The sequence below is a fragment of the Colossoma macropomum genome, unplaced genomic scaffold (assembly GCF_904425465.1).
Source record: "Colossoma macropomum unplaced genomic scaffold, Colossoma_macropomum, whole genome shotgun sequence".
Lineage (NCBI taxonomy): Eukaryota > Metazoa > Chordata > Actinopteri > Characiformes > Serrasalmidae > Colossoma > Colossoma macropomum.
The window spans coordinates 30215106-30227659 of record NW_023494786.1 but is presented as its reverse complement, the minus strand read 5'-3'; the positions used below and the strand labels follow the sequence as shown (position 1 = coordinate 30227659).

The following is a 12554-nucleotide window of genomic DNA, read 5'->3' as shown; positions in this document are numbered from 1 at the left end:
CAATGTGTTCTAAATAAAATATGCCAGAGCTGAGTGTTATAGAAATTGTTTTAGCGAAATATGTGGACACCCCTTCTAATTATTCAGGAGTTTCAGCCACACCCATTGCTAACAGGTGTATAAAATCAAGCACATAGTCATGCAATCTCCATAGACAAACATTGGCAGGAGAATGGGTCGTACTGAAGAGCTCACTGACTTTAAATGTGGCACTGTCATTGCAGGTCACCTTTGCCACGAGTCAGTTTGTGCCCTGCTAGATCTACCCCAGCCAACTGTAAGTGCCATCATTTTGAGCCACGAAGCAGTAGACCACACAAACTCAACAGAGCAGGGCCACAGAGTGATGATGCATTTCTAAATCACCTATTCTCTTATGCATCACTCACTACAGAGTTCAAAACTACCTCTGCAGCATCAGCACAAGAACTATGAGCTGAGAGCTTCATTAAATGGGTTTTCATGGCCGAGCAGCTGCACACAAGCCTAAGATCACTATGTGCAAGGCCAGTTGTCGGCTGGAGTGGTGTCAAGCACACTGCCAGTGGACTGGAGCAGTCGAAACATGTTCTCTGGAGTGATGAATCATGTTTTGCTATCTGGCAATCTAATGAATGAATCTGGGTTTAGCAGATGCCAGGAGAACGCTACCAGAATGCATAGTGCCAAGAGTAAAGTTTGGTGGAGGAGGGATAATGAGCTGGGCTGTTTTTCAGGGCTTTTTTCGTTAACTGTTCAAAGTACATGCTCTAAAAAGGCTTATTCTGATTGGCTACTCGCAGAGAGAGGGTGTAGCCTATCCCTTTTCAAATAAGGCTCACCAATATTGCATTTTTTTAAAAAAAACGTATGTTAAGGGAAACCCACTTTCGTCAAGATATCGCAAGTTTAAAGCCCAGCGATGCCATAGCCATTTGTACCTTGGAGTCCAAAACAGCATAATTGTCCTCTCTTTCTGGGTGGGTAGGATGGTCCTCCCTCTTTCCCCATCACTCAGCATTGGGCTAGCCAAGGCAGGTTATTTTTTAGGTGATGTAGCAGAATTAGCAGTTAGCATTCTCCTGCAAGCATGTTGAGCTGTCCAGTGACATTGCATTAAGGGCCATTTGAAAGATGTGCTGGAGCTTCCCATGTCTTCAGGAAGCATGTGATAGCATTTACCCTGCCTGCTTGGTAGCATTGTGTGATAGGGTGAGACCTAGCTAGCAGGTTGAACTGGGCATTACTGAATTAGGGGAAAAATCGGGTTATAAATAAATAAACAAATAAAAAAATATTAATTACAAAATATAAATGGCAATGTAAAAATAAAATGCTGATATTTAAAGTTCAGTTATCACCTATGTACAGATGTATCTTGAGAAATTCAGATGGGGCGAAGCCACACAGCTCCAGCTTCGGCCTTTCTCTCCTCTTGGCTAAATGTTCAGTGAGTGTTGAAGCAGCGCGATGCTGAGACAACAAAAGGTCAGACTTTAAAGTGTGTACAGTGTGGGGTCTGTCGTTCAGTTGGTTCGTGCTGGGGGAAAGCAGCGTTGTGGATGGGGTTGTGTGGAATGTGCGTGTTCCCTCTTGGGGCCGGCTCATGAGGCTGTGATATACACTGACCTATTTCTCCAGCTGGAGACGAAGGGGAGGGGGGAGGTGGGAGTGGACAGTGTGTGGTAAAATCAAACATTACAGCATCCTAATGTCATATGGCATCAACTTGGAGGAGGATTTAGTAGTGGGAGGAGATCAGGATGTCTGCTTACAAATATGTGTGCATCGAATGTGAGTGTGTTTATAAAACAAAGTTCATAAAGAGTTCTGGTTCTAAAACCTGATTGGCTGAACCGCCTTTGAAGCCATTGTAAAATACTCACTCGTATACACTCGTATGACCAATTTCTGCATAATTTAATGGTTAAGATGTACACAAAGTTCATTCAGAGTGGTTTGGTGTGAAATACTCTGTTCTACAGACGGTGTCCACAGTGGTGGTGATAGGAACCAGACGTCCACCTCTAAAAGCTCCCTCACAGAAAGTTATTACATTAAATGGCTTTGAATACACTGCTTGATGTTTGTGACATTTATGTTGGAGAGGTGTACACAGGTGTATAAGATAATATAGATACAAAAAGAAAACACTTTTTTTTAAACATACCGCTATTTTCCCATAATCGACATTACATATAAAACTTAGAAGACCCATTTGGGTTCAGCGGTCATTTATGAGCATATTTTTGACCCCAGGTTCCTATCGCCAAAATTGTAAGCTGGTCATTTTCTCTAGAAAGGAGGGAGAATTTACTCATCAAACCACTCTGAATGGCTTTGTTTACATCTTAACCATTTAATTATGCAGAAACGTTGAAAAATTGGTTGAAATCAAGTTAAAACATAGGAGTAACATCTATATTGCTTGGCAGCCATAGCCCACTGTTAATGAGCTACACTGCATGGAGGAAGAACCGTCCACTGGGTTTATTAATAATGATAAATTCAATAATTTATTGAACACTGGAGTTTTATCATATTCTATTTTGCTGCCATATTATAAGGTCAATAAGCCACACAAGGCCGTGCATTTCAGTGATTTAACTACAGTGAAGGGCGTCTACTCATCAGTAAGTTCTACCCTTTTTGTTTAACATCTTACAGCCCAGAATCGCTAAGAACACTGAGCACAAACAAAACCGGCTGCAGATTTCAAAGCGTGCATTGTAGAGGATGAATTGCTGCATCTTTTTTTAATTCAACAGTTGACTGCAGGGCTTGGTGCCCTGAGATGTCCTCCATTTAAAATCATCCCCTGCTCTTTGTTGCGCTCCGCTCTAACATTGCCCATATTGTCCCTGTCTCATTGAAAATGCTCGTTTTGCCTTGATAATGGATGATTGCGCTCTGGGACAGACTTGCATACTTCCCCTCTGAGAGAGCACACAGAGATTCATTTAGGGCAGCTAGTCATGCGAGGTACCCTGCCCAGCTACAAGTTACATAAACCATCATTCACGGCCTTCGCCGAGAGGAGCCGGGGCTTTCTCTCGCTGAAAAACTGCCCCCGGCTCTTTCTGGAGGTCTAAAAGCGCTTTTACACTCACTCTTTTTCTCTTTCTGGAGCAGTCACTATTGATTACATTAGTAATCCAGTAATGTATTGATTATTTTGAAGAGTTATCAAAAAGGCAAAACAATAAAAATCTACTTTAAGGGGAATTACACTGATTTTTCAACACTTGTGCATAATTCAGTGGTTGAGATGTAAACAAAGCCATTCAGAGTGGTTTGGTGTGAAATGAACTATAAAAAATGGATTTTTTTATAGTTGTGGTATTAAAACAGTGTCTCAGACATCAGGCGGTGGATTCAAAACTATTACATGTAATAGCTTTCTGTGAGGGAGCTTTTAGAGGTGGACGTCCAGTGGACATCTGGCTCCTATCACCACCACTGTGAGCAATTTTGTTTCTCTAGAACAGAGCATTTCACACCAAACCACTCTGACTTTCTTCACATCTTAACCATAAAATTATGCAGATTCTTTTGAAAAATGGGTGGACGTCCCCTTTACCTGGGCAATAACAAACCAAGCAGAGCCCTATTGATGTCTATCAGGCTCTGTTTTGTACTGTAAAATTTGCATTATCATTGTAAAATTTGCATCTAATCATTTCCTATTCAAGATAAATTGAATAAAAAATTTTAATATGAGTTTATTTGAGTAATCGTAACAGCCCTGTCTCTTTCCTTCTCTTTCTCTGTCATGATTGCGTGGGCTGTTCTCTAAGGTGGTCTGCGTGGTGAAGAACTTCAAAGGGAAGCCGCTGCTGGGTGAGATTCCACCGGAGGAAAACGTTTCCAGCGCTCCCATGCTCGGCCAGCCCAGGATGGAGCACACCATGGAGAAATACATATCCTCACAGGTATTCCGCCTCCAGCCTTCAAGTAAAGCTGGCTTTACCCTCCGGGCCCCTTTCATATCCCGGGATGCCTCCGAATCGGTGTTATTTTTGATGGAGAAATGCAGTCAGAGCTCCATGCTGCTCTCTCAGGGCTCTGCAGAAGTGGGACAAGCAGCTAAGCTGGCAGGGTAATTAGCTGTCCGATCAGGTAGACGAGCGAGAGTGATTTTTTTGACAGTGCTAAAGACCTGGCTTTTATAGTGGGTATCGATTTAGCGTTCGTTATGCATCAACCGCGGCACATGGAGGTGATTTTAATGAAATGTGAAACTGCCCAGGACTTTTTGAACACAGTACGTGTTTGTTTAAAAAGTACTGAATAGGGCTGAATGATTATAGGGGACAAAGTAACGCTGCCCCTTATTCATCAAAGCTGAATAGAAATGAATGCAGATTCGACCTCCTGAATGACATACGAACTGCTCTGCGTGTGTTTCAGGAAACTGTCGAACGACAACGAAACAAGCGGTGATTTGGATGCAGTTGAACCTGATGTGAAAGCGCCTTGCTTGCAGTTCATGCTTGAAAGTCCTGAACGTGGCTAATTTAAAGCAGTTCTGCAATATTTGTCACATTTTTAAGCATCTGTAAACACATTCATGCATTCATAAGGCATTTCAAACATGGTTATAAATATAAAAATGAATTACACTGACTTACACTTTATAACCAAGTTTATTACACGTTATGAATTGTTAACATAATGCATTATCAGTAGTGTTAATAACATCAGTGCCAAAGAAGTCAGTCCCAGCTTGGAGATTGTAAAGACAAATACACAAATTTATTTCTAATATTTTATTTCTCACCACTGGTGCTGTTAGGGCTGCATCTTCGGGGAAGTCCCGAATATCCAGATGCTCCAAACAGGCTGTCCAGTGCGCTTTTCTTAACAAGCGCTCTCACTTTAAATGTTACATTACAACACAGCAAACCAAGTACCCATCAGACCCCTCTCCTGAACCCCCTCTGACATCACACTGAGTGTGAAGAAGGCCTGGAGAGGGAGAGGTGAGAGAGTAGAGTGCTGTCATTGTGATTTGCTCCCTCACTGGTTCTAACGTCAGGCGCTAGAACCCTTCACTCTGTATCACTACACTACAGTAATGCTGATTTCTGCTAGCATTCTATTGGATATGCAGTGTTAAGTTAGTGCCAAGCTAACGGTGGTGTACATTTACTTCCCCACATTGGGTAAAACACTGATGGATATCTAGTTTAAACTCTGACATTTGAAGCCTGTAATGTGCTTTACTTTGTATGTTTTAGTGTTTCAGTAAATCCTTCAGTAAATACTTCAACTTGAAGCCTCACTCATAATACCAGAAGAGGCTTCAGTACAGTGCGCTTCACTTTACTTAGAGTGGACAAATGCAGCTTACAAGCTCTTATATTTTGTTATGAGCACCACTTGTATTATGCATTATGTTAACAATTCTTATTTACAGCCATGTTCATGATGCCTTATGTATGCAATATAATGTATTATGAATGTGTTAATAGGTTCTTATAGACATATCATTCATAGTACATTTTTACCAAATACTAAAAAAAAGAAGTATTTGCTTGTGAATGTACTTAAAAAGTAAAGGTACAGTGAGATATTATTGATATTGTGTTATATTCTTGTATATGATGAACAGGTGCTATTTAGGAAACCTGTGTGACTTCAGAAGCTAACAGCAAACTTGGTTTTCATTTCTGCAGCCACACAAGTCTCCTTGATCGAACTTGTTTTGTCTACCACAACTTAAAGTACTTTTACTTTGATACTTAAGTACATGCGCAAGTGCTTTTGCACTTTTATTCAAGTAGAAATCTACATAGAATACTTTTGCACTTTTACTCAAGTAATATTTACCAAGAGTATTTCTACAGTATAGAACTATTTGTATGTAGTCCATCGTTACTACATTTTACAATTTCAGTATACCTTCCAATATGTTAAAACACATCAGCAAACCCTTAATGTTATGTGTTTCAAAATCAGCCGGCCTTGTTTTTGACCAAAATTGTTTATATCGGTTGCCGTGATGCATGCAAACACCCAAAGGACATCTGTGATTGGTCAGAACGCTCAGGACGCAGAAGGCAGCCTTCAAGGCAAATGTGATAACAATTAGTGAGCATTACAGCCCTGTTATTGATGCTAGAAATGCATAGAGTGCTCAGAAATCAGGAAGCATTAGACATCATTTCAGAACCAAACTTGAAAGCTTGCTTCAGCCATCTGGGGTCATTTTGTGCACCCTCTGTGCTCTCTGCCTGTGGAAGGATTGTGTTTGTCTGCTATGTGGCACGAATTCCACAGCTCCATGGGCAAAAACATAGAAATTAGCATAAAAATGTAAATCTAACATGTGCTTTGGCTCGTGCGTGTCTGTGTCAGAGTTCATTTCTGTCTTTCACTGGATAAGATGTTTCAGGTCATTATTACTATAATGTAGCATGGAAAGAAAGAATCTTACCTGCATCTCTCCGTTACTACATTTCTACAAATATATTTCTACTATCTTTCATCATTCAAGCCATTATACAAATCTGACCTGATGTATTCCATCCAGATAAATATATAATATAATACAATAATAAAATATAAGGTAAGTCAAAGTCAAGAGCTGAATATGTTTAAAACGTTTAGGGTCAGTTTCCTGGACAGGTATTAACCCTAGTCCTGGACTACATTTTCATTCAAAATGAAGTGGTCCAAGACTAGTCTTACTATATGTCCAAGAAACTGATCCATTATATTGGACTGATCTCATCATTACTATTACATATTAGACCAACGGGTACACCCATTGGTTATCTATGATCTATTACATAATGTTATGTAATAATAATAATAATAATAATAATAATAATGATAATAATAATAATAAGAAGAATCATCATCATCATCATCATCTTTATTTACATAGCAGCTTTCATATATAAAAATGCAATAAAAATGCTCAAAGTGCTTCACAGTATAATTAAATGAAGCTGTACGGAGAACTGATGGTGTACATGTAAACAGTGAACAGCACATGATAAAATGAAATTAAAATAAACATTTGTTAAATAAAAATAAAAGATAAAAGAAATAGAGAAAGAAAGAGAGCATTAAATAAAAAATGAATAAATGAATAATTCATAAAGAAACAAAATACTCAGGATGATAAATATATATAATAATAAAATGCTAATAAAATGCTAAACTAAATAAATGCGTTTTCAGCTTTTATTTTTTAACTAGTCAGGCTATAAAATTTCCACTCCAAAATTTCTAACTTCTACTTTTTGGAGCCAGATTGCTCAGAGCACTTAAAACTGTTGTATTCTTCACTTTTTACCAGTAATGAGAATTTCAGTTCTTGGTTTATTTAAAGCACTAGTATAATCTGGCTCAACAGATATATAACTGTGTACCGAATAGCATGCACATGGAAATAAAGGTGGGCCTAATACAGAACCCTGCAGAACACCACAAAGGATAACGTTTGCCAGAGCCGTGAAGACAAAACAGAAAATGAAAGTTTAGTGATGAAGAGATAGCAGTGCTAATAAACGAAGCTCTTTTCCACCATAACATTCTATGGGGTGTTACGTTACTCCAGTTAAAACAAAATAGAATTTGGGAAATTTGCATATGCATCACGGCATCATTTGCACTGCATTTTTTCATATGTGTACATCTGTCCAGAGAGCTGAGATAATGTTGGTAAATATTTCTTCAGCACATCTTTGAGGCCTGTTCTTTTGACTAGCTGCTGTGTTTGCTGCTGTTGTTGAAGAAAACTCCCAGTAACTGCATTTGAGACACTAACACTAATTTACGTCTGATTAGGGAAAATTACAGGCAAACCTGTCCACCATAGTTGCTCAAATTTTAGTAGCTGAGCAACATATTGCATTTACCATAGCTCCACTTATTTTCTGTGCAATGCATATGCATAAGGGAGAGAAGTGCAGCTGATTTTTCCATGCACACGGCTCAAAAACTGCATGTTTAGGTGTGTATTTTCTTATTACATAAGGGGAGAGAAAAGTCTTTAACCAGCCAAAAATCTGTAAGACACTGAGGGCACAATGGACTGGGCTTTTTGCACCAATTACAGACATAATCTGGACAGATTCTGCCTGCATGTTCTGTATGAAACCTGTGCACAAGCCCGAATATAAAGCCAAAACTGCATAACACAGAATGTGTTACATTCAGTTTGACCTAAAAATGCAAATTATGTGTAATTATGCTTATTAGTCATCATCGTTACATGGTTAGGTTGTTCAGTTGCCGGCAGCCTTTAGCCTCGTATACTGATTTAAATGCTGACAATGTGCACTATAGGCAACTCATTTGTTTCATTAAAAAAATACTATTATTTCCTGTATTTTGAGTATGCGAATCATTCAAGTTAAAGGTCAAGCAGCAGGACATTTACCAGTGGACTATAATATTGTGACAGCACTGTTTTTAATGAGAGGCAAATAAATCCATAGTAGCATCTTGATCAGTGTTCAACAATGTTTTTTAGGCCATGCAATATTCAGCAGCCCAGGCTCAGGCAGACTGTGTATTTGTAATTTAGATAGCAGTGTCCATAACCTCTGACCTGCGCCCTAGAGGAGCAATGGCTCTTCTGTCCTCTACATATGATAAATAGCTCAATGTGACTTCCCCAGATTCATATGAGGGCAGGCCACAGGCCTGCAGCAGGTAGTTCATCAAGATTATCAGACTGTTGAAGACATACTGTATGCGTCTGCGATGCATGGCTAGCACCCACTCTGTCTGTGGTTGTTTCAAGGCTACATCGTTAATCTTGAAAATGGTTAAAGTGATTCTCAAAGTCTGAGAAGAACAGTTACAGACTGTACATCAACCTAGATCAGTGGTCCAAATGTACATGCATGGCATGCACGGGCATGGTTGTCATGTTCGTGGAATATGGTAAAAACTAATGTATCCATTTTCATTAAATACTCAGTTACTTAATAAATCAGTAGCATGTTCAAAAAGAGATAGTTTTACATTCTCCATGAATGGCTTATTGAAGATAAACAGGATACCTGCAGGTAACTCTATAGCCCAGCTTAGCAGTCTGAACATCCTCCACATGAGGGAGTTATTAGTAATCAAGTCGCATTTGTGACAGTCACTGAAAGGGAGGAAACCCACACCAGCAAGAACTCACTAATGCATTTATAGTTGTAGTTACGAATTGAATGTTTTCAAAGTGAAACTAAATGGCTGATGTTCCAAACTGTAGTTAAAATAAAAAGTTTGACTAGGGTCTATGCTATACAGCTTGACAGACGGCTAACAGGCTTCTCCAATAATATTCATCAATTTACAAAGTGAAGAATATACATCTGGAAATCTGTTACAAGCTTTAAATGTTTCAAGTCTGTTTTCTAGTCAAATCTATTTTTTTTGTTTGGCCTTAAATAAAGCAATTAAAAAATGATAAACGCCTGAACATTAGTCAGTTACCCTGCTGAAAAAACAACACGCACTGTAAAAAATCGCTCGGCAGATCTACCTAAAAAATACTTCATGTGGTAACAAGCAATTGAACTAGTTTGATTCAACTCAGAAATCTACTTTGATTGAAAGAAGCGCTCATTTAAAGTATATATTTAGGTTGAATAAAACTAGTTAATTTACTTGTTATCACATGACATATTTTTTTAGGTCGATCTGACGAGCCATTTTTTACAGTGCAGACCAAGTTCATGCTGGTCTAAGCTGGTCTATGCTGGTTTATGCTGGTCAATGCTGGTCTGATGCTGGCTTAGCTGATCACTGAGCATAGTCATGCTAGTTGACCAACATACCAGCATCCAAAGCACAACATATACTGGCTTTGCTGGTGACCAGGCATGCTGGTCTGTGCTGTTTTTTCTAGCAGGGTAATTGTCAAAATGATTGCTACATTACTCATATAATCAATAGTGACGGGCTTCTCCACCTTTTTTTTAACATGACTGCTGTATTGTGAGATTATGGCCGAAATATCTGGTTGGGGAATGGAAGTGGTCATTACTGTTTTCACTAAGTCACAGAAAATATGCTTACTTGTTAAGTTATTATGTCCTGTTAAATGTCTCTGAAGCATTACTGTGCAGTTTGCAGCTGAAACCACAGCAGAGTGAAACTGAAACTACGGCAAGAATCGGATTATTATGATCTTAAACCTCTCAGGAAAGTGCAGTACTTCATAATCACAGCTTGATAAAGCCTAGCTGTTATTGTTGAAATCCATGCACATATAATCTAGCCATATAAAGAATTGCCAGTTAAGCATCACTGGTTGCTGCTACACTGTTAGAAATAAAGGTTCTGTGCAGATACATTTTTCTTCATCAAGGTACAAACAATGTAAATGTTCCCTCAAAGGTACAACAGTGGTTTTAAGGTCTGATTGTGTATCTTAAATAGGTTTTTCCAGGTGAAAAGTACAGATTTGTATCTTTTCATAACCAAATGATTTAAAACAGAACAGTAAAATAAAAGCCTGGAGACGAGACGGGGTGTGTGGAGTCAGTACAACTCAGAAAATATAACTTCAATGGATTATGGTTCAGTTATGTTCCCTGACTAAAGGTACTGAGATGTACCCTTGAAAGTCCCACGCCAGTGACAAGAGGAGTACTGCCCCAGTGACAGTTTACTACCTTTTTTTATGAGAGTGTAATAGACTCTCTTTAATTGATTCACACTTTATATTCTCTGTAATTGGATGTAGTCTGCTCTCATTGGAGTAGGCTGATCAAGTTAGCAGAAAGCTAACAAGCTAACAGGCTAACACTCTTGTAATAAAAGACACATTTCAAATTCAAAACTTTGCAGAAAGACTTTAAAATGTTTAAAGAAATGTTTAAAGTGTTTAAACTTTAAAGAGTTTAAAATGTCTTTATTTTAACTAGAACTGACATCAGAATTCACTGGTTTAATAAAAAAACTTAAGTGAATTAACAGATTTTTACATTTTTACATAGCATCGCTTTGTGTTTTTATGCCTGTACTTGAGAGCGTGAACAAAATTAAATTAAAGTTAAAATGCAATGACATTATTGGCATAAGTACTTTGCATCAGCCATAAATAGAATCCCCTAAGATATTTCTCCTCTGCAGGTCCAGGTTTCTTGTCAGATCAATTTCAAACATCGGCATAAAAGCAAAGAAGCATTCCAGTAATTAAGATTATTGACTTCAAAGCGCATTGGAGTGTAGAAATAATGTGGATACTCAATTGAGCTTTTAAATAAAAACAAATTATTGAAACCAAACCAGATAATACATCCCTGTACAGATGGTGGCTAAAGATTTAGCATTAGCTACAAAACAGTTGCTAAGTTTGCCTAGTTAGCTAAGGTTGCCTTAATCAAAACAATATTGGGATCCCCCTCCTAATTATTGAGTTCATGTGTTTCAGTCACACCAGTTGTAAAGTTTGGTGGAGGAGGGATGATGCTATGGGGTTGGTCTTCAGGGGTTGGCCTAGGACCCTCAGTTCCAGTGAAGGGAAATCTTAATACTTCAGCGTCACAAGACATTTTGGACAATTCTATGCTTCCAACTTTGTGGGAACAGTTTGGGGAAGAACCTTTTCTGTTCCAGCATGACTGAGCCCCAGTGCACAAAGCAGCTCCATAAAGGCCTGACTGGGTGAGTTTGGTGTGAAAGAACTTGACTGGCCCTCACAGAACCCTGACCGCAACCCCATCAAACACCTTTGGGATGAACTAGAATGGAGATTGTGAGCCAGACCCTCTCGTCCAACATCATTGTCTGATCACAAATGTTCTTCTGGACAAAAATGGGCAAAAATTCCCACAGACACTCTCCAAAATCTTGTAGAAAGCTTCCCAGAAGAGTGGAAGCTGTTATAGCTGCAAAGGGGGGACCAACTCCATATTGATGCCTATGGGTTTAGAATGGGATTCATAAAAGCTCCTGTCGGTGTAATGTGTAGGTGTCCCAATACTTTTGTCCATATAGTGTATTTTATTTTGGATCAAAAAAATAAATCTGTATCAGATTAAAATAATTAACGATGCTGGATTATAATCCTTATCAATGGAAATGATGTTCACTTGTTGTCTGAAAACGTCTGGCACCATCAAGTGAGGACGAGGTCGATGGGCTAGAAAGTTGATGTTCAGTCTTCCAAACAAATGGACAGTAGCAGAAGGACGGGTCTTCATGTTTTGTTTATCTTGTGGTTTTCAGAGTCCCATCACCTACGCCGAGGTCACATGACAGTGAAGAAGCAAGAGAGTCCCCAGTCCTGTGGAAAACGTTGCTGCTCTCCTTGGTGACAAATGACTTTCAGTGCAAAATGAATTTGATGGATTTTTTTTTTCCAAGAATTGGCTTGTTTTGCTTTGCCCTGTTCTGAAGTCCTGCACCTTAGTGTAGACACCGTTTCCCTTGTGTTGTTCTTTTTACCAAATGTAGTGCATATTCCTATTTTTATAATAATCAGAAGATCACAGTTTGCATCTGTGTCCTATAAATATGCAGGATCAGGAACTAATGTTGCAAAGCAACAGCGTAGTGCAATTTTGCTCTCCAACTGAATTTTTAAATCATTAGACTGTGTATGATTTATTGGC

At 38.8% G+C, this 12554-nt stretch overlaps 1 protein-coding gene across 1 annotated transcript in view; it reads left to right on the top strand.

Annotated features, from left to right (window-relative positions):
- plppr5a (phospholipid phosphatase related 5a) overlaps positions 1–12198 on the top strand; it is a 56290-nt gene extending 44092 nt beyond the window's left edge. Inside the window, exons 5-6 of the mRNA XM_036556235.1 lie at positions 3777–3911; positions 12169–12198. Of these exons, the coding sequence (XP_036412128.1) occupies positions 3777–3911; positions 12169–12198 (165 nt within the window). The remainder of the gene's footprint in view (positions 1–3776; positions 3912–12168) is intronic.
- The last annotated feature ends 356 nt before the right edge of the window (positions 12199–12554 follow it).